This window comes from Pavona decussata, unplaced genomic scaffold, assembly GCF_977016875.1.
Source record: "Pavona decussata unplaced genomic scaffold, jaPavDecu1.1 SCAFFOLD_100, whole genome shotgun sequence".
In the NCBI taxonomy this organism is placed as follows: Eukaryota; Metazoa; Cnidaria; class Anthozoa; order Scleractinia; family Agariciidae; genus Pavona; species Pavona decussata.
In genome coordinates this window covers 3,128,887-3,151,766 of record NW_028145515.1, presented here as the reverse complement: position 1 = coordinate 3,151,766, position 22,880 = coordinate 3,128,887, and the positions used below count along the sequence as shown (strand labels likewise).

At 38.4% G+C, this 22,880-nt stretch overlaps 1 protein-coding gene and 1 pseudogene across 6 annotated transcripts in view; one reads left to right on the top strand and one right to left on the bottom strand.

The window, feature by feature from the left end:
- LOC146472356 (uncharacterized) overlaps window positions 1–22,880 on the top strand; it is a 69,994-nt gene that overhangs the window by 28,105 nt on the left and 19,009 nt on the right. Inside the window, exons 12-19 of one of the 6 annotated variants that reach the window (XM_085119713.1) lie at window positions 158–803; window positions 1,676–1,861; window positions 2,527–2,592; window positions 2,931–2,996; window positions 3,176–3,247; window positions 4,266–4,331; window positions 5,525–5,622; window positions 15,088–15,225. The exons of 2 other annotated variants lie outside the window; for them this stretch is intronic. In XM_085119713.1, the coding sequence (XP_084975839.1) occupies window positions 158–803; window positions 1,676–1,861; window positions 2,527–2,592; window positions 2,931–2,996; window positions 3,176–3,247; window positions 4,266–4,331; window positions 5,525–5,598 (1,176 nt within the window). In that variant the 3' untranslated portion in view covers window positions 5,599–5,622; window positions 15,088–15,225. Of the gene's footprint in view, window positions 1–157; window positions 804–1,675; window positions 1,862–2,526; window positions 2,593–2,930; window positions 2,997–3,175; window positions 3,248–4,265; window positions 4,332–5,524; window positions 6,191–15,087; window positions 15,226–22,880 lie in introns of those variants that run through there. 3 more of the 6 variants (XM_085119714.1, XM_085119715.1, XM_085119712.1) reach the window with 3 other exon arrangements.
- Window positions 6,321–13,422, bottom strand: LOC146472357 (uncharacterized; annotated as a pseudogene).

Here is a 22,880-nt window from a genome sequence, read left to right as displayed (position 1 = left end):
TCCTTAATTTTTAATCAAAGATATTGTTGCATTGCCTGCCATACATTTAGTTGATAAAAATTCATAAGCGGTAAGAAACTCTGACTTGTTAAAAATTACTTGCAGTATTTGATAATGTGTAATATTAATAATCATTCTGCATGTTTTCTTTTTAAAGAACACAAACAATAGTGGACCACCACAGCTAAGTGTTTCTCTCCCATCAACCAGAGACATTTGTACAACAACAAAACTTCCCACAGATGCTCATCTGCCTGTTGATGTTCTGTTGCTGACAGGAAGGAACTGCGAGTTCCTAGCTTGTTATATGCAGTTGAAAAATCCTTACAGATGCTGGTTTCATGGTCTTGGATATGTTTATTTTGAAGATGTGGATCAAACCAGAAATCAAGAGGAGAAAGTAAAAGTGGCATTGATGAGATGCTGTAAAGGTTCTGGTGGTCTTGGTTGGTTGATTTCTATCAAGGATGCTGTTGCTGTGTTAAGACCCAAGGCTGTTATTTCTGCAGGAATATGTAGCGGTCTTAAGCCTCATGAATCCAACTTGGGAGATGTTGTTGTTTCTGCAAAGTTAATTCAGTTAAAAGGCATGAAAAGTTATGTGAGCAGACGCTTTCTTAACATCACAAAGCATTCAGCGGACGGTTGGCATGCACCCTTAACAAACTCAGAAGCTCGCGAAATCAATTTACACTGTGACAGTGTGTTTTTGAGTGGCCCAGAGCAGGTCAGAGCTAAGTGGCGACGTGAGCAACTAGCTGCACTCCACCCTCAAGCAGCAGCTATTGTATTGGAAAGGGAAGGTGAATTGGTATCGATATTAATGCGTTATATCTTCCTTATAAGTGCTTGAGACAGCCATAAATGGATAACAAACTGAATTATTGTGTTGATAAAACCCCTGATATGCAGCTTCTTGAGTTTCAATGTTGATAACTTTGGTGTCTGTATAGCTGTCTGTTGTGGCAAGTTTCCAGTTCAATATAAACAACTAGAATCAGAAGCATCTTCCTATAAAAAATATTTTTACAAAGTTCTGGGAATACAGAGTCAACATTCTCTCAAATATTCATTTCTAGAAAAAAGGCACTGTTAATTACTTGTTTGGTATTTTAGGTGTCTTTGTACACATAAAGTACTCAAAACTTTCCAGGATACAAATGTTCAATGTGTTGTCCTTAAATTGCACATGCTACTGTATCTGAGCTGTTTTGATAGATTCAAACATGCTTAGATTATTTATGATGGTTTTATTGACAGCCAGGTATCACGCATTGGCTGTCACATTGTAAATATTTCAGTAGTCAGGGAAAATTAAAATGGGTGAGACTGTTGGCCAGACCGTTCTTTCATCAGGCTTCTGTCTCTGGGCTTTTGGGATCATCAGCAAATTCAAGCTTATTATAAACAACCTCAAATATGATATGTGCAAGGTGGCATCCTATTCACTGCTTTTTAAACCCACAAAAAGAAGGGTAATTTAACTTGACGATTGCTGGTTTGATAATGTTTAGAAGAATTAATTAATTATTACCATGTCCATTTATGGCTATTAGCTCTTAGTCATTACATGTATAAATAAATGATAATGACGAGGATGTGAGTCAGCTTTGCGCGGTTTACCACTGTCATCTTTGTTTCAAAAAACCCTTGAGTACTCTCTTTTTTATTGCAGTCACTTTTACAGCAGCACTTGGTGATCAGATTGAATGGCTTATTGTTAAAGGAATAGCTGATTATGCAGACGGTGCTGAGTTAACTGCAACGAGTTGGAGACCTTTTGCTAGTGTGATGGCAGCCTCTGTAGTTTCACACATCTTAAGTGATCCGCCTGTTTTTTCTTCATGGCCTCATTATGGAGGTAGGGATAGTCAAACAAGATGTCGCTTAATGGTTTTCATGGATGAGGGGATACTTCCTCAGGACTTGTTTCATCATGTGTTCTATCCATTTTTTTCTCAAAAAAAAATCTAGTTGAAGGGACACCAGTCCACATATAAACACTACAAGCAATTTGTCAGGGACTTAGTGCCAGGAACTTTATCCCCTTGTGTTTGCTGACCTTAATTAAGTGTTCATCTAAGCTTAAAAGTGTACAGCCTCTCTTGTCATCTCAGGTCTCTCTGCCATATTAAACAGATTTTAGTAAATTGTTTAATTTACCAGCTAACACGTGCATTAAGCACTGCATTGTTAATTGAAGACACTGTAAACCGCTCAAAGGAATATTGTAGAAATCCCAGCTGTTTGGAGGCTGGTCAGATGATTAGCCTTCAGGCCAAAGAGTTCATTCCAGGACTACCGTAAAACAAACCAAAGTGCTCAGCAGAGAGGATTAGAAATCAGCACCTCTACCCACCCAGCCACATTGCCTTTATTGTAACCTTACCAGAGGGGGCTGGGGCGAGGAGATAGCACAACTTTTTAAAAATTGTCTTAACGTTTATCACCAGTGTTTGAAGATCTTCAAAATTTCATACCACGTGCTTACTATAATAATCTCTAAGATTTCTTTTTTTATCACAGATTCATCAGAAAGTAGTTCAACCAAGAAATCTGGTACCCAGGAACTCAAGGGCGTCAAAGGTAGAGGTACTATCCGAGCTTACCATTTTTAGCCTTTTATCAGTTTCATTTACAGATTAATTTAGGGAATTTAACAATTTCAACATTTACCGAGAGTAAACTTTGTTCAAAGTGACGCAATTCTTTAAAGCTGTTCCCAAAAACCGTGAAAATTGCTGACTTATTAATTAGTGACTGTTTTATCTTCAGGAGTTAATGTTGATCTCCAAGAACGGCTTGTGGCACATTTTGCCATAACTTGCAACTGAAAATAGTCGTAGAATTGTTTATGAATAAGTGAAATCTTCAAAATTTCATACCACGTGTTTACTATAATAATCTCTAAGATTTTTTTTTTATCACAGATTCGTCAGAAAGTAGTTCAACCAAGAAATCTGGAACCCAGGAACTCAAGGGCGTCAAAGGTGGAGGTAACATCCGAACTTAACATTTTTAGCCTTTTATCAGTTTTATTTACAGATTAATTTAGGGAATTTAACAATTTCAACATTTACCGAAAGTAAACTTTGTTCAAAGTGACGCAATTCTTTAAAGCTGTTCCCAAAAACCGTGAAAATTGCTGACTTATTAGTGACTGTTTTATCTTCAGGAGTTAATGTTGATCTCCAAGAGTGGCTTGCGAAATCTGGTACCCAGGAACTCAAGGGCGTCAAAGGTAGAGGTACCATCCGAGCTTACCATTTTTAGCCTTTTATCGCTTTCATTTACAGATTAATTTAGGGAATTTAACAATTTCAACATTTACCGAAAGTAAACTTTGTTTAAAGTGACGCAATTCTTTAAAGCTGTTCCCAAAAACGTGAAAATTGCTGAATAATTAGTCACTGTTTTATCTTCAGGAGTTAATGTTGATCTCCAAGAGGGGCTTGTGGCACATTTTGCCATAAGTTGCTGGATATTCAGTAGAATTCTCTATGAATAAGTGAAATCTTCAAAATTTCATACCACGTGCTTACTATAATAATCTCTAAGATTTCTTTTTTTATCACAGATTCATCAGAAAGTAGTTCCACCAACAACCTACAAATTTGAATGTGATCTGTGCGACGGAGATTATGCCGGGTACACCGCCCGTCATTTACGCCAGCGCATTAACGAACACAAATATTCTGCAATCGGGAGGCACCTTGAGCAACACAGTCTATCGAAGGCTGATTTAGTCGACAAGCAATTCTCTCTTCTAAAGAAATGTAGATCAAAGTTCGATTGCCTAATCTTTGAGATGTTATTCATTAAAGAATTGAACCCTGATTTAAATACTCAGAAAGACTCTATTCGCGCCAAACTCTTTACATGACTCTGCGTGCGAATACTTTAGTACAATCACATATTTTCGCTTTTGTTTGTCTCTGAAAAATTCTTTTACATTTATATTCGTTTCCATTTCACTCATCGTTGACTTGATAATGATGTTAACCGAACGTCGAAACTTCGTCGTTTTTTAAACTTTTAACCAAGATGGTTTTAAACTTTTTAAACTTTTCAACTTTGTCGCAATTTTTGATAGTTAAATTGTTTTATCTTCAGGAGTTAATGTTGATCTCAAAGAGCGGCTTGTTGCACATTTTGCCATAAGTTGCTGGATATTCAGTAGAATTGTTTATGAATAAATGAAATCTTCAAAATTTCATACCACGTGCTTACTATAATAATCTCTAAGGTTTCTTTTTTTATCACAGATTCGTCAGAAAGTAGTTCAACCAAGAAATCTGGAACCCAGGAACTCAAGGGCGTCAAAGGTGGAGGTACCATCCGAACTTACCATTTTTAGCCTTTTATCAGTTTTATTTACAGATTAATTTAGGGAATTTAACAATTTCAACATTTACCGAAAGTAAACTTTGTTCAAAGTGACGCAATTCTTTAAAGCTGTTCCCAAAAACCGTGAAAATTGCTGACTTATTAGTGACTGTTTTATCTTCAGGAGTTAATGTTGATCTCCAAGAGTAGCTTGTGGCACATTTTGCCATAACTTGTTGGATATTCAGTAGAATTGTTATAAATAAGTGAATGACCAGCAGTTTAATGTATGCAACGTACATGTAGGTAGTTGAAAAAAGAAAGCCTGAAAAACATAGTTACAGGCTTAAGCGGGATTTGAACATATGGCCTCTTGTGATACCAGCACAGTGCTCTACCAACTGAGTAGTAAAGTAAAGCCAACTGGGAGGTGGTCATTCTGTGATTCAGAATGAGATATGTGATGTAGCAGTATCTTCTCATTTCCTCTTATCACTCTCATCACACTAAAAGCTCCATCCCTTACAGGCTTGCACTTCGCTTTCGCCGTATTTGTTCTAACCATGGAAGTTACATACTAAATACTAATGTGCTTATAGACTACCTTACCAATCGCAGTGATGACAAAACCTTTCTCAAGACCCAAATACAGCAGACGTTTTACACTGACGAACTGACACCATTCCTTTCGTTATTACATATAACCTGGCCGGCACTTCCTATCATTGCGCACATCATCCACAAGCTTTCCTCGGTACTCTACTGTTCAGATCGCTGAAGAAATATTTTAAAAACCTTCTGTTAGCACCTTACCGTCGTTGTAATAAGATAAGCGACATTCTTCTTAGAGCCCAATTGCCAGTGATAGCAGTAACTCTCGGGCTTCTCCCGCTCTTCTCAGGTGCAACAACAGGAACTGTACCACCTGTCCCTACATTGAACACAGCCGAAATCTGTATGGTCAGACCTACAAAATCAAATATCATATAACATGTGATACTTTCAATGTTATCTACATGATTCAATGTCGACCAAGTAATCTACAGTATAGTTGGCTCACAGGAGCCTTTGATTTTTGGAAGTTAAGGTTTCCAAGATAATTGATGATAAGGAACTTACCATAGCAACGTACAATATGGTAGTTAAGTTGGTTCCCACTTAAATTGACTTGAACATAACACAGTTGTTTGTTTCTCAGAAATCGTCAGAGATGATCTCAAAACAGGTGAAAAAGTGATGCTAAGAAGATCAGCAAGATCCTGGACACCCTGAAGTCAACTGAAACTGAAGATAAAGGCGTCAGTTCCATGAGACTAACTCCAAACCTGCTCATTAGATGTTGACTTGTCCGAATCTGCCTTTGTTAACAAGAGGCACACTTAAAGATGAACAACAAAGGTTGAACAAAAACCAGTTCTGAGACAGCAAACTTATTTCTTTAACCTAGTTGCCCATTGTGTGGTTCCAGAAAAAATCCATACCCCCCTCTCCCATCCCCACGAAAAGTCAGTGGAAATTTTCGAGGGGGTGGGGGCGCTAATAGATGGAAATTTCCAAGGGGTTGGAGGATGTCCATATGAAGAATTTCTCCAAAGGGTAAGGAAATTCACGAAAAAATCGTTAAGTCGGCACGAAAAATAATTATTATCCGGAACAAAAGCAGCGCAACCGATAAATCATTCTGGAAAAAGTCATTTTGATAGAAGTGTTCTCTGCGACGCGTTACTTTGAAGTTCGACTTCGCGGCGCAGTCAATTGGTGCCATGCTGTGCATGGCTTCACCATCGTTTAAAGTTCAAGTTTTAAAATAAATGAAAGCCCTCTTTAATCAAATGAGGAAATTAAAGGTTTCTGAATGCAGCAACTATTTTGATTCGTAGTTCCACAGGCGAGTTTGCAGTTGGAATCTATTTCTGGAATGACGAAATGCTCAACGCACCTGCAGCGCTGTCGTGTTCGATGAATTTATTTGCCACGGAGAATTTACCGCGGTCACAAAGTGTCTATTTTCTTCAATGTAATCTTTCACAAAAAAAATTTGTGGGAAAAAGGGAACATTAGGATTCTGCAGAGATATTTCCATCCAGTGAATAGTGTCTGTTCGGTCACATGACTATGACGTAGGCGAAAAATTGCTTGCCGCCATGTTGGAGGAGTAAATCTCACGCGATGCCTTCGTTTTGTCTTATCGTGGGATGTTCTAACGATAAAAATAAGCGTCCAGACTTTAGTTTTTGTAGAGTGCCGAAAATTATTACTAGTCAAGGCGACCTTACGGGAATTTTGACGACTGAACGACGAGCGAGATGGTTAGCAGCCACAAGTCGTGATGATTTAACAGAAAGGATCCTTGAGGACGACCGTGTTTGCGGTATTCACTTTCACTCAGGAAAGCATCTTCCCTTTGGGATAAATCTAATCCAGATTGGGTTCCAAGCTTGCATCTGGGACATAACAAGTTGAACAACTCTGCGGACAAACTAGAAAAACAACGGGAAAGGGTCCAGGGCTAACAGAAAGACGTAAACGTGAGAGGGAACGCGAGGAACAGGAAGCTGTTAAAGTAAAAATACCGAAGGAAGGTGAATCGGGAAAGGACGGAGAGAGAATCCGGGATATTCATTTCGAGGTTGAAGAAGAAGAATATTTGACTGCGACTGTGGATGAGGAGGAGAATGAAAACAGCATTGGCACGCAAACTGATCTAAGCGAGTTCACGTTTTCACGGTGCACTCAAACAGAGGAATGTTACTACATGTTTGAAACACCGAAACCTTGGCTGTCGGAAAAATCCACCGCGTTTTATCGGGATTTCTTCGAGGGAGATGACGAAAAAGTTCGTTTTTATACTGGTTTGCACTCAATGGAAGTTTTAATGAAAACATTCTCTTTTGTTTCGCCACATGTCAACAGACGCTCTCTGTCATTGAGTAAATTTCATGAGTTTGTTCTAGTGTTGATAAAGCTACGGCTGGTTGTTTCACACCAAGACCTTGCTTGTCGTTTAATGTTTCAAGACCTGTTGTTTCACGTAATCTCCTTACCTGGTTAACCATCATGGATGTTTGTTTATCACCTATAATTTCCTGGCGAAGGCGGGAACAGCTTCAAAGAACAATCCCAAAATTTTTCATGGATTCTTTTGGTCTGAAAACAAGGATGAATTTTGATCATTGACTGTTTCGAGATATTTAGCTAGCTGGGGCACATTTAGCTCGCTAGGGCACAAGCATCATAGCACAGCAAAAGTGCTGATTGGAATAGCACCACAACGAACAATATCATTTTCTTAAGTGAGGCCTTGGGCGACGTACCTCAGACAAGTTTCTAACAGAGAACTGTGTCTTTTTTAAAAAAATTGCTTTCAGGGGATCTTGTCCTCGGAGACAGAGGCTTTACTGTTCATGAGCAGGTGTGGTTCCACCAAGCAGAACTTAACATACCTGCAGTTACCAGGGGGAAAAACTGACTAGATCCAGTTGATGTAGAAAAGACACGCAAATATGCCAATGTTAGAATTCATATGGAGAGAGTGGTAGGAATTCAGAGACAAAATGTACAATCTTACAAAGTACCCTGTCAACAGACTACCTCATGTGCAACTCCGAGGACAAAAGCAAAATTCCACTGATTGATAAGAGTATGTGCTGCCCTTGTCAACCTTTGTCCTGCTATTGTTAACTTTGATTGAGTTCTTCACTGGGTGACCCGTCAATGGTCTAACAAATTAATACAGTTAGCCCGAAACTTAAAAGCACTGTATTAAGCAAACCCAATTTTTTTATTAAGCAGATACCAAAACATGGTAAGCCCCCGCTGTGCTTCCACCAATAACGTGAACTGTAATTTGGGTTATTCAGTGAATACAATGGTCAACAAAATAATATCTCATGGGTAGTGTGATCCACTTGTGTAGAATTGGAGTGAAAAGAGGCAGCAAGTGTGAAAGTATATTTCTAGTTTTGGAAAAAAATGCTTCCACTCAACCTTAAAAAGTTAACCATATTGTCAAATTATTGAAAATAGCCTGAGGTGACTTTGATAAACAGATAGAATCTCCTTCTGAATTGTCTTTAGTCTTATATGCTCTTGAAAGAAAAGGAGAACTGAACATGAAGAGTCACTTAGAATCTTATTCCATGCATCTATATGTTTTGATGGAGTATTGTCAGTATTTGCTGGTCCAAAAGGTAAAAAAGTATGTCCACTGAAATGTTTCAAAAACTTCACTGAAGATGACTTATCCCATTCATTCTACCTTGACATTCCTGGGATTTAAATGTTTTTTATCTGGAAATCAGTGACATTTTACTGTGATGACAGGTTGTAGCAGTGATAGTTAACAACAATGAGAGTATCTATACTGAAAGGGAACATTTGAACAAAAAGTTAGGCAAAATGGGCCATTATGGAAGGTCAACCGTTGGAAATGGTTCCATTCTAGCAGACTTTAAACATCTTGACAGGTGGGGACGCACTTTCGGGATGTCAAATTGAATAGTCCTAGGGTCTTGCATAAAACAAGGCTTGTGGAAAAAAGCTATAGAAAATACTTCACAGTCAGATCCATTGAGTTGCTGCTGAACAGGAACAACATTAACCCTGAATTCCTGTGCTAGTAGACTTCCCGCTTGTTCTTCAATGTCGTCACGAACAACATCATGAAAAAAAACTGTCATATGAATTAACATTAGTGCAACCTATTGAACTTAAACAAATCCAGTGTTCAAAATCTGTATGAATTCGCCAGCAACAATATCAAAGGCTCTGATTGGACCTAGAGTTGGCCTTTTAAATCCCTCAATGTTAGGACTTTTAAACTGTTTAAGATAGATCTGTGCCTGATGGACTATCCTGATTGATCCTCAATCAATACAAACTCCGCATCAGTCAAAGTCCCCATTGAACCAGTCTTGTTAACATTTGTGTTAACAGTTTCCTTGACAAACACAACTTCCGAATCGGAACTTGTAGTTGATCCTTCTTCAAGGTTTGTATCCTGTGGGGTGTTAATCGTGTTTGGACTACTGTTGATGGGTGTTGCAGTTGATTTTGGTTTCGAATTACTATCATCTTGGGATGGAGCACCAATGTTGTTGGGTGTTGACGGTGCACTTTTGAGTGTTGCAGCTGATTCTGCTTCCAAATCAGTATCACTTGGGGTAGGTGTTGATCATCTACTTTTAACTGTGACAGTCCTGCATTCATTGCAAAGCCAGGTTGTTCTAGCATTGATTGGAAAACGTTTATATGCCATGCATGACAAATGGGAAAATTTCCCGGGAGAGCACTTTTCATTGTGTCACATCGTGACAACAGTTTGTCATTTGCTTATGCTTTCTTATGACATGTGCAGATACTTTGAAGTTTTGTTGCCTCACTTAGACACTGACCTTTCATTTCTGGCAATTTCTTGCATTTTGACCTTGTAAATTGCAGTATCTTTCTACAATGAGGGCAATACCATGTTCTTGGCACTTTAACTTTGTCGATGCCCACACAGGATGGTTAAAATGTAGATATTTTGCTCGTGGCATTGGCACATGTTATTGCTGGTTTACCCGTACTTTCTCTGCAGGACCATTCACCAGATTTCAAAATTTCTCCTAAGGTTAACAGGGCTTTTAAATTCATCTTTTTGGTATACCATCGACCTAATATTTCTAGTAAAATGCAAATTCTCCAAAAAGGTTTCTAGCTTGGGAACTTGGGCTTCCCAGTGGTCAATTGCAATGTCTGGAGTTAGCCTTTCCAAAAAAAAGATTTAGATGTTTGCCCATCTGCAGCAAACACAACAAAGTCTAAATAGCATCTACCACTTGTATGGATTTGTTGCTGGTCATGGCCTGGTAATAATAATCATGATCCCTCTTGAGATAGAAACAGGCTTCAGTTTTCTCCAGGCAGGATGATTTCTATTGTGCATAGCTGCCAAAGTCAACTCCTATGCAGTAAGGGCACTTCACTTCACCACATCCCTCTCCGCAGCAATCACATTCACAAAGAAAATCTGGAGTGCCATGCAAATATGGGTACTTTTTGTTTATTATTGCTCCACATTTGGTAACCACAAAGTTAACATGAGTTTTCCTCATTGTTTTTTCATACTCGGCATTAGCCATACCCCCATGTTTACATCCATATTTTGTGGCTGCTGTGGTGAAGCGAAAAATGTCTGGGTAACATATGGCTTTGACAAGAGACTGGGAGAGCTGTGTAGGATCTGTATGACTAGCTGCACGGCACTTTGAAGCCCCTATTCTGCCAGCCCTGTGTCTAAAAATGCTCTTCTACTGGCCTTATCCACTGTTTCTTTTTCAATTGACTGAATGTCTTCATCAGATAGGTTCAAATCTACTTTATAACACTCTTTAACAAGTTTAGCATAAGACAAATCTACATACTTGGGATCAAACAACTCTGCCTTAATGTTCCTTATGCTTGAAATAAATGAATCATTAAACGGATGAATTAAACTCAAAAATACCGGTTTAATTATGCATTTACTCAAAGAGTTGATGAAAAGCATTCAATTCATCAGCAGAAGGTTTTTGTGTTGCTGGTATTCCGTCTGGGTGTGGTGGTGTTGGATGGAGGACTTGGCTCACTAACTGGGGAATCAACTTTTGCAATGGACTTATCAAAAGTCAGTTTTAAGTTTCCTTGCCGAAGAAAAGTTGAAGTCTTTGGTCCTTGCGTAGTCAACTTGCTTGACTGCAGTAGGCAAGAGCCAGGTAAATTTTATCTGGGTACAGGCAAGCTTGCCATTTAATCTCGCCCATACTTCAATATAGAAACGCACACTCGCAATATGAGAACAGCATTCTCCCAGTCCGGTCATACAGCCAGCACAATTCCCTGTTAGAACAGTTCCTTCTTTGTTTGCTATTATCCACAACTGCACGTGAGGATCATTCATTCTTTGCGAATGTCTCACTTTTGCTAGAACCATGTATTTATCTCGAATCGTTTGTCCCAACAGACTTGTAATAAACCCTGACAGCATATGATTGTAAGAAAACAAACTTCTAAAGTTCTTGAATTGTTCCTTGGTATAGTAACTCTTATCTAGCACCAGACAAGACAAAAGGTCACACGACTCAACTGGCGGAAGGCATACCGGACAGGCTTGCGGAATAAGGAAAGGATGAAGGCCGAATACAGATATCTTTTCCATATATCTTCTCTTTATGTTGCCCTGTAATGAATCGCCATTGACAGACGGACAGTTGTGGGGGCAGTAAATTCCTGAGCTTGCTGTCTCTGTTAAATAAGATTTTCTTGGACAATTTGTCCGTTAGGGCTTGCCTTCGGTCTGTCAGAGTTACAAGACTTTTCTTAACGAGCGCTTCATCATACATAGAGCGTGGGAAAATGATGCGCATTGCCCTCTTTTCACTGCCTCTAGCTCTTGAGAAAGATACACAGGTAGACCGTCATGAAAAACTGGGCAGGCATATTCCGTGATTGGACGTATGCAGGTCCCATAGAACTGTACTAATTCATTCGGGCCTAGACCTGCACGCTTTAATTCAGAAAGACAAAATAGCCGCACTATGATGGTTCCATTTTAGATTGCTCAAAATATTTACACCCAGAATCTTACCGTGTGAGAGAACATCAATTTGCTTGTCATTAATAACAATAGGGTTGAGATCGGGGTCCTGTTTGTACTTAAACAAATCCTCATTTCCTTGCACTTCGTCTCTTTCAATTAAAACTTGTCCGAGGCAGCACGCGAGGCAAAGATGTCGACGGCGGTCTGGATGTTGCTCACTTGACCCTTTAGCATTGCATCCGAGATAGTAGAATCATCGACGTACTTCCATAATTCAAAACCTGGGAAATCGAGGTCATTGATCATAATAATGATTTCAGAGAGTTTCTTTAGGACGCAAAATTGCGAAACCGATGGAGGGTTGGAATAGACAAAAAAGACAAAATTAAGTTGGCATTTGTTATCCTCTCAGAGGGATACGCTTCTGTAGCCGCCATGCTAAATAAAGCATCACTCCTCCAAGTTTCCTAATTTTTGTGACGTAATGAAAACAGACACTATATTAAATGAACATTGCAGTTGAATTTTGATTCGGCACTGAACGCAAAACTTTCCCGATGTATTCAAATTTCTCTCAAGATTGAGTTCCGTTGGATATAAAACAACAACTGTTATTTGATAAAAACCTGACGTAAAAGCGTTGAAAACAGAAACTTGTTTTCTTTCTCGAATTCATTTCATTCAAGAACTCAGTACAGATATTAGAATCCACGGACTAATTCGTTTGAAGTTTGGACTATTAACTAAATCTGTCAACTTTTTCAAAATTCTTTAAATTCTACATGATAAATTAAAATTGAGCATCGTATATTCAATGTCCAACTTGTTCATAATGGTCTCTTCGCGGTAAATTTGCAAACGTTTTTCTATGGTCATTGTGCAGTTCCATAAAATATCCATACTCCCCCAAAGAAATTCCAGTTTAACGTCATACTTTGCTTCTAAAATTTTGACTTTTAACACCTCCGTCCATGTAGGAATTTACAATGACCTCCCATGAGGTGGGTATGGATTTTTACTGGAACTGCACGTTACGAAAATGCAGAATATACAAAGGCGAAAAGAAAAGTTGGAAATTCCTGGGGGGTGGGGGTTAAAGTGAAAAACCTTCTGTCGGGGGTATGGATATTTTCTGGAACCACAAATGACGTCCAACCCAAAGCAAAATCAATCCCGCAAAAGTTTTGATATTTGATACTTTATCCATGGAAAAGACTGTCGAAGTTTGATGTAAAATAAAATAAATGAACAGGAATTGCTGTGGCTTCCACAAAGTGGATCTCATTCACTGTTTCCAAGTCGAATATTTGGAATTTGGGAATGTTGGGTTTTCTAGAGGGAGAAAAACTGGTGTACCAGGAGAAAAAGACCATCCGCAAGGAGGAGAACCAACATCAAATTCAACCCCCACATGATGTAAACACTGAAAATCCAACCCAGGCCGCATTAGTTAGAGACGAGTGCTGTCACAACTTTGCCTTCCTGCAGCTCCCCAAGAAAAGTAATACCCTTGTTAATTTTACCAGGGAAATTAACAATTCTTTTTCATCTCGGCCGCACTCCCCATCAAACATTTTTCCTCTATAGATACAATCAAAGACTTAATCCAACAGATGAGAGGTAAATTAAAAAGCCTCAGTGTGAAGATCGAGACTCTGAAGATGTCTACAGCTGAGGTTCAAAGTACGTTCTCAGAGATTTTAATTTCAACAAAGTTCACGTTACCTGTTAGTGGACACATTAGTAGCCTTAAATGTGGTGTTAAAGTGGTTTCATAAAATAATGTAAATGTTTCATCCAGGAAAGATTAGAAATTAATGTTAACATGGCTTACTATTAATAATTGGGGTCACCGATAAAATACAAATACAATTATAAGCAAATTATCAAAGAGTAATGTGCATGTAGTCTATTTCAGTGAAATAACTAATTACAACTTGATACGATACCGGGCAGTTGTCTTTGGAATAAAACGGTCAGAATAAAATGCAGACTTTATAGTGGATGTACATTGTATACTGAAGCAAGAGAGATAGACAGACAAATGGATAAGAGGGTTAGTTTCTAAAGAAAAAGAGTCAATAAGGTAATTCGGCCTCTGTAAAGAGATTCGATATCTGACGTTTCAAATGTTAACCCCTAGTCAGAGCGAATCCAAGGCTTGAACGTCAGCGATTGCATCTCATTACGGTGGCTGTATTACCTTGACAATTCTTTTGATAAAACTAAACATTCTTAGACTAAGAAAGACATACCGAGTCAGTTTCTGTGTGACTATTCTATTGTCATATTATGATAGATCTTTCATTAGCCTGCTAGCAGAACTTTCTCTTAGTTTGTTGTTTTGCTTCTCCTGTGGAGAAGTTATTTTGTAAGGGCACCACCAACATAATATTCCACCATGTGAATGGTAACTGAATATTAAAGGAACTTGAGATTGCAATGACAACTTCAAATGAATGGAAGCCGCATGTACTTGCTATTGCGGATTGTCAAACCACGCTTGGCAAAATGGTGAAAGCCACCTTAAATCAAAACTGCTCTTGTATGCCTCCTAAACTTTTCATATTAGTCTCCAGGTTAATTTGCCTATTCTCCCTATTCCTGGAACAATTTTTCCATGCTCCAGAAACAGGTCTCCTTAGAGTTGACACCCTCCATAAGCCAGACTAAGTGTGACAACCGTCAAGAACATAAGTGCTCGGTTGTTTGAAGGCTGGTTAATGCTTATTAAATCCTCTATTAAAAAAGTATTCAAGGTTTTCATATCACCTATTAATAATTTCGTTTTTCTAAAGTTAATAAATTATTATAAACTGGTGGTAATGAAAAAATGTAAGTCAAAACTGACGGACAAAAATCTTCTGAATAGTTTTCAATGATTAGAAATAATTTACTAAACTTGAATAAAAGTTCACGTTAACCAAGTATTAGCTTACTAATCGGGCTCTGTTGGTCGGGTAGGATGGATGTTTCATGGTTTCTTGATTTAGTAAATAGAGCTAAATGGCAGATGAACACTGGGATAAAAAGGTATCTCGTGCATGCTGTTATCTTGTCTAGTTACCCTGTTTAGATGAGTTTAGTCTCAGTCTGCAGTTTATATCCAGTCTGCAGTTTATACTGACCGTAAACCAAAAAAAGATGTGAAGTCTAAACAGGACCCGATATGGTATTTTGCTGATAATGCCTTTTACTTTTAGATGGTTTTGAGGCGGAGTATATTGACCCAATACGTAAACTGTATGCAAGAGATGTAGGATTGTTTGATCTCTTCCCTTGGTGGCCAGGACAATTCTTTTCCTTTGAAGAAATCTTCACCCGGCTCAGAATACGCAACAAGGATAAAACGAGAGGAACATTGACAGAAAAAGTTGTGGAAATGTCTGCTATCTTTCTACCACATGAAGAATGCTCCAACCCAAGAGCAGTGTTCATTGAGGGAGACCCTGGTATTGGAAAAACCACATACTGCAACAAACTTGCGTTCGATTGGGTCACTGGTAAAGCAGGAAAAGATTTTCTGAAATTTAAACTGGTTCTGTTGGTGAGATGTTGTGACATCCATTCAAACCTTCGGGACGCTATTGCCACTCAAGTCCTGCCTTCAGATATTAAAGAACAAGAGCGAGAGAAATTCTTTGACTTCATTAAACATAATCAGTGTAATATTTTGCTGATCCTGGATGGATTGGACGAGTTACCGAGTGGTAAATTACCAGAGTTACAAGATATCATCAAAGGTAAAAGTGCAATGCTCCATAAATGTCGACTTGTGGTTACAGCTCGGCACGAGGCTGGCATAGAAGTTATAAAGTACTGTGACACGCTACTAGAAATAGAAGGATTTACCACAGCTGATGCCAGTGAGTTTATTCAAAAATTCTTTGAGGGCAAGGGAGAGCAGGGAGCAAAAGCGGCCCAAAGTCTCTTAAACATACTGGAGGAAGATCAAAGCCTAAAAGAAGTTGTCGCAACTCCCCTCAATACTGTACTTATCTGCCTTCTATGTGAAGACTCGGAGGGCAAGTTTCCCGAAAGTAAAACAAAACTTTACTGGCAGATTGTAGAGGATGTCCTGAGAAGGTACAAGAAAAAGAAAAACTTACCAGAAACGAGTAAAGATGTCATTGAAGAGCACAAATCACAGCTAAAGCAGCTTGGCTTGATAGCGTGGAAGGCCGTACTTGAAAACAAGAATTGTTTTGAGAGGAATCAACTTAAAAGTCACACAGATGACATCCCAGGGTTCGCCTTCCTGTCATGGCAGCGTGGAAGCAGCAGACGAAAACCACATCCCCATTACAGGTTTGTTCACGAGAGTTTTGAGAAATGGTTCGCTTCCTTTTTTCTCTGTTGCCAGCTTATGTGTGGAGAAATGTGTCCTGAAGATCTAGCTGCTGACGAGAGATACTTCTCTCGGCATGCTGACCTGAAACAAGTCCTGTTATTCACATGCGGCATACTAGCAGAGATGTCCGAAAGTAAAGCAACGGCTCTTATCCAGAGTTTGGCGGCTCACATTGACGAAGATGAAGATGAAAATTTTTTTGTTGCTGTGGAGTGCATTAAGGAATGCAAAAAAGGAGGTACTAATTTTCATTTAGATTTGGCACGTACTTTCGGTAAGTTTTTGACACTTCAAAGTATATCTGTCTGTTGGAGAAATTTAGGTTATGTTGAGTGTGATGTAATTGCTAAGATGCTTACTGATGCTTACTTTGTGAGGGCCACAAGTTTATTAGCCTTTGGCTATTAAGTGCCACCCTCTTTAAATAAAGGCTTTACTTACTTACTTTACTGAGAACACAACTGTGACGCACTTGAATTTGTCTGCCTGTAAACTCGACAGTGAATGCGCTGATAAGATTTGTGAAGGGTTGTGTTATAATAACACGCTGACACTCTTGGATTTGCGGTTCAATGACATAAGTGATCCTGTTTGTAACAAACTCAAAGCAGCACATGGTGACCGTGTCCTCGTTTAATGTCCTCAAAGTTAAAGCGCAATTTCATCTGTATTTTTGAAACAAAGTAACCTTATCCAATAACAAAAGTTTGTAAGTGCTCCGTAAAAACTAAAATCTTACGTTAAGTTCCGGCCGACAATATATTGATTTACATCTTACATAAGATGCTTTTTGGTGCAAATTTAATATTACAAGAAACCTGGTTCAATGCGGGATGGTTTCTCTCTTAATTGAAGTATAAAATTATGTCACATCATATAATCAGATGGACCGGTTTATGGACAAAGAAATCATTAACAAACATTACTTTACAAACAAACACATCTTATTACATCTCAAAACTCACCTACACAGAATTTAAGGTGGTGAAGAAAGCATATTCGAACTTTAATATCACTGTTTCTCTGTTAAAAAATTTCTTGTAAACAAGGGTCCACAAGGTTAAAAGACCAGAAAAAGCTTGAATTCAGACGTCAATCTAAAACCCGCTGGCTTTTAATCGTTTTCTGTTCTGTCTCGCAATTGTTCAACTTTGTTAATTTACATGCAAATTCTTCAATTCTTCAGCTTAGCTTTGTAAAGTTCTCCAAGAAGTGAACAGTCCACAAGGGCTAAGTAAACTCCGCACAGAAGTTTTTATCCATACAAACATCCAAGCTTATGTTTCCATCAAGGCTGCTTGATGACAGCGTTTTAAAATGAACCATTGACTAAAAAAGGAACATAATATGGATCCTTGTCCGTCAGAAGCTTTATATGAAAATCTGTTTCCCCCTATTTTTGGGGACAATTATTAATTTTCTTTAGAAGAAATACAGAATTTTTCAATTGCATTGAAAGTGAAGTTGAAACCCTAGTTATTATATCAGAATCAAAAAGTTGGATTTGAATCTCCAATAAGGAGGGCTTGTCATTGTTGTCATCTTCCATGATGTTTATCTTGTGCAAAATCTTAATGTAAGAGATTGGTTTTTACGGAGTCAAAGCTACTTGGAGGTTTAATTAAGAGCCATTTTAATTTAGTGTTCAAAACACAGAGCAAGCTCATATGTAGAAGCGGTGGAACCATTCAGTCATAGTTTTCATGCTTTCTTTTGGGTTTATCCTTATGCTATATTATTTTTGTGAACGGCTTGTTTGTGAGTTTTGATGAGTCAAGTACGAGACTGAGAAAACTTCAAACCTTCTGTTTTATATTAATACTTACTTGATATATAAATTCTATCAGCCTTTTTTGTGCTGTATAGCCGAGTGGCCAGGATTTCTCTTTTGTTGTTTTGTTTACTTTTCACAGGTTCAATTTTAAGGACAGTGCCTTCTTTTTCTTCTGTGCATGTTCTGTTCATCTCAGGATGGTCCTAGAAACTGATTTCTTAAGGACAGATGTGCCTACTAAGACAAAGGTATTTTTGCGCAGTTTATTAATATGCGAGCAAGAAAGACCTTAACAAGTGTTATTGAAATCCAAAAAGAAAATTGGGGGTAACCACACATTTTTCAGAGATAATTAAGCTTCAAGTTGGAAAAAAAACCATATATTGTTATGAATTTTAAAGCATTTTAGAAATGCTATTGATTAATTATCTTTGAAAAATGCATAGCTACCCCCGATTTCCGTTTTGGCTTTTCAGTACACTTGCTAAGATCTTTTTGCCGTGTATTCATAAACCACGTAAAAATACCTGCTTTTACAGAAGCGTTTTAAAAGAGTATATGATTATGTAGGAAAAGCAGATTTTAGTATAGGCTACTGATATCCATTTCAGTGGGGCATTTGTTAGCGATAATTAAGGAACAGTTATTCTAAAAAGAAGTAAAACACGAAGCAATCTATGGCATTTTCTTTTAAAAAATTGAAACTTTATTATCCCTGAAGAATGCATGGTTACCCCCAATGTTCTTTTGGGGTATCAAGAGCACTTATAAGTTATGCTTTCTCTGCACAGTTAAAACCGCACGAAAATATTCCTGTAGTTATAGTGGGCACTACTCAAAGGAAACCTGAGTATCTCGAGGTGCACAGTAACAAAAGTAGGCACAAACTGATGAAATGCGTTTAAATAAGAATTTCTAAAAATGAAGGACATTTTGACCAGGGTTTTTGCTCTTTAAATTCAGAGCGTTTGTTGCGATAACAAACAAGACGAGAAAGAGAAAACTGTGTAAGCAAGGGTAAGTTGGTTCTGTTTTAAGACAAATGTTATTAGTAGAGCAGTACAGCCATGAAAAGCTTCAAAGAAGGCACACTCGTCTCTTCTGTATGGTGTTTGTTCTGTGTTTTTGAAATTTATTTTGTGAATAAATATATCATGTAGCATGTACACTGTATATATTGTAATGAGGTACGTGCCAAACTTGTGACATTGGAACAAAGAAAACTAAGCGTTGAAAAGATCAAAACGACTCATTGTGCTCTGTGTTTTTTAAAAATTTATTTTGTGAATATATATATCATGTAACATGTACAGTGTATATATTGTATTCAGGTACCTGCCAAACTTGTAACATTGGAACAGAGAAAACTAAGGGTTAAAAAGATCAAAACGACTCATTGTGTATGTTTACTTTTAGAGTAGAAGTTGTAATCTCATTTTACAGGCTCAAACTTTTTTGCCAAAATATTGTTTGTAAATAATGCAAGAAGGATCCTTTGATAACAATGTAAATGTACGGCTTTATAGATATACAACAAACGTGTCATTGTGGAGTTAGTGTTGTTTTTATTGAGAAATTGTTACTATGGGTGAGTTTACGTTAAAAGTTTTTAATCGAATGATTTTAATCATTTCCTCGCTGAAGAAGAAACTTGTCTTATGTGGTGTTCAGACTTGTGAGTCTGTGGATGAAATCCTAAAGTACGACCTGTTTGAGAGAAAGATATCAAGCGCTGCTTTTCTGTGGTGCTTTTCATCAGGTGTATAAGGTGGTTTTATTTGAGCATGCCTTATGCATGCAACGTTTTGTGCGCGTACAGCTTCCCAGGAGAGGATTCTGATTATATATTCAAGAGGGGGGGGGGGGGGGGAGGGAGTTGGCTATGATGATTTTGAGGGGGGTCATGATGAACATTTTCCCCAAAAGTAGAACAAGGTATGAGGGGGGTTGGGGGAGGGAGCATAAAAAAAGATTCTGTTAAAAATGTGATGTTTCCATTTTCAGTTTAAACGTGACTTGATGGATCTGTAAACGAAGTTTCTTTCGTATGATAAACAAATCAGTGGCACTTTTCTATGGTCTAGACTCTTATACACCATAAAATGGTGTCGTAAAATGTCAATGTCAAAACTCACTGATAAGGCGCACTTGTTACATCTGACGTCACTCTTATAGACAATAGCTATAAGCCAATCAGCGCCCGGGAGTTTTTACAGTTCTCTGTTTGGACTTTAAGATGTGGAGAAACCAGCAGAATTTTCTTTTATCAGCTCACTGTATTCTTGATTCAATAATTATTGCCAAAGATGTCAGTGTTGCCATTTTCATTTTCTTTTGCAAATATTGTTTACGGACACTGTTTCTCTTAATTCCTGCACAAAAGCATTCAAGTTTGATGGATTGTGCATCTTTCTTGTTTGCAGGGGTTTAACTTTGTTCAGTAATCTTTGTATTCTGCTTTTACTTGGGACGTTTTCATTTCCTTCAGTAATCGCATGTACATAAGGAAGCGTTGAGGTGATTAAAGTGGCAGGCTGATTAAAGGTAGTTTGTCTGCAAGGTTGCTTGTCATTCGCAAGGCTTCTGTGGATATAATTCTAATGTGCTCCTGTTTGTGGCAGGATTATGCTGCCCTGAGATGTTAGTTGAGAGGAAATCTTCTTTTGAGGGTTTCGGCAAGAAAGAGCAAGACATCTACAACAGTTATATTGTAGCTGGGAAAAAAAGTTAAGAAAACCAAGCGTCATATATGAACTGCAAAAAGCTTATCTAGTAATCAGTTCAAAAATGCAAATTGCAAAATTCGCATTGTTTGTGTCACGATTGATCCATCAGCCCTAATGGCCTTACAGTGATGTCTGATAGCCGTTTCTTACCTGTAAAACTAACCAGTTTCATGCAACCACACAAATAGTTTGTACAATAATTATGCACTTTAGTATTATGCCTCTCGTCGGACTCCTTTCGGAGTTTCGATGGACACCAAGAAACTAGTGTTCTGAAAACGTAACGCTTTATGTCTCAGAACCAAAGGCCGTGATGATGTCAGATTTAATAATTTTGCTCTGTTGTGTTAAAGTACCAAATGGAACCCTTTCGCAGTTTCCGTGGACACCAGGAAACCAGTATTCAGAAAATGTGACGCTTTAGGGCTCATATCGTCGTCAGATTTAATATTTTTGTTCTGTTGTGTTGGAGGACTCAACGAACCTCTCTCGGAGTATCGATCAACTTCAAGAAACTAAGCTTTTCTAAACATTTGTTCGCTTTATGGTTTAGAATTAAAGCAAAGTAAAATTTCATATTTTTTTCGTTATGTTGGAGTACTTCGACGCCAGGAAAATAATAAGTATTTTTTGATTGAGAATTAAATATCCTTGTAATGTTTTCATGTGTTTGTTCCGTTACGTTATAATCTACACTTGGTGCTGGCGAAAGAGTCACAGGTACGTTGAAAAATAGCAACATTAGCATAATAAAGGCTAACGAGAAGAGCAACAAGAGCACAATACAACAAGAACTGCAAACACACACTCGTTCTGCTTCAGTCACTGGGATTTGAGATTCCCCTTTTAGAGATTCCGGCCTTTAAGCCTGGTTTACACGTATGACGCAAGCATAAGCGCAAGGATGTTTACACGTGCGATAGGCAAAAGCATAAGGTGACATACGCAAGCGCAGAAGCATAGAAATTTTGCCCAATCGCGCGGCCGGGTTTTTTTTGGCGCGAGATTTGATTCCAACAAGCGGACGCTCGAGTAACTAGAATATACGCTGACAACTTGTCACTGTTTTTCAGTTTCCTTTTCCTTGCGCTTGTGCTTATATATACTTGCGTCGTCCTGGTTAACACTACAACGCAAGCACAAGCACAAGAAATGAAAATCGGCACTCTCCCCAGATCACGCTCACGCAAGATGGGGGCAGTTCCATCGAAGCCTACCAGTTTCGAGAATCCCATGGAAAAATAGGGGGACTGAGAACAGTCTATTTTAAGAATAACCTATTCGTTGAGTCGATTTTACGTCCTTGTTTTTTGTCCCGTAATGGCGGCTGATGTTAAATTCATGCATTATACGTAACTCCTGAATAATTTACGATTTTGATTGAATTCCTATTATATTAAAATAAAGTTTACAGCTGGTCGAGCGCGCGAGCGAGTGAAATTCAGTCCACATCACGATGACTCGTTCATTGCGCATGCGCGCATTCACGAGTTCAAAAAAATGAGACGCCCCTGCCAATGATTGGATCATTCCCCTTGAAAAGTTTCGTTTCCCATCGAAGGACCGATCCCGATTGTTTAACAAATGAAAACAAAAGTTTCAGATTCACATGCTCTCTGGCGTTTTCTCAGATGTTGGCAAGTCAAATCTCTTTAGACAGACAGACAGACAACTTTATTTAATTATAAAGCTCAGGGTAGTCCCTTTAAGACCTTTAGGAACTATGCCTTTTACAATCCAAGTGATTTCCGCAGGGACCCTAAAGATGTTACCTGGAACTCTGTTTCTACTCCCGATGGACCGTATGTTGGTGTAAATGATCTTTAGGCTCTTCTTGAGCGAGCATTTGTCACGGTTGCTGACCGACACGCGCCTGTGATACAGAGGCGTGTTTGTGGCGGAAACAATAGTCCTTGAGTATGGGGAACGACTGCTTTTTGTCTTGATTGGTAAAGAACTCGACCATGGTCCTATCTTGGAAAGTGCAATATTAAAGGACAGTTAGACTCTTTACAACAATACATTTACACAAACGCTGACTGGAGAGCCGATCAGTTTAGTTTTCAGTGTGCGTTGAACGGAACAGTGCTTTTGAGGATATCAAAGTGCATTGTAAAATGCACGTCATAAGGAGGCCCCGCCAAA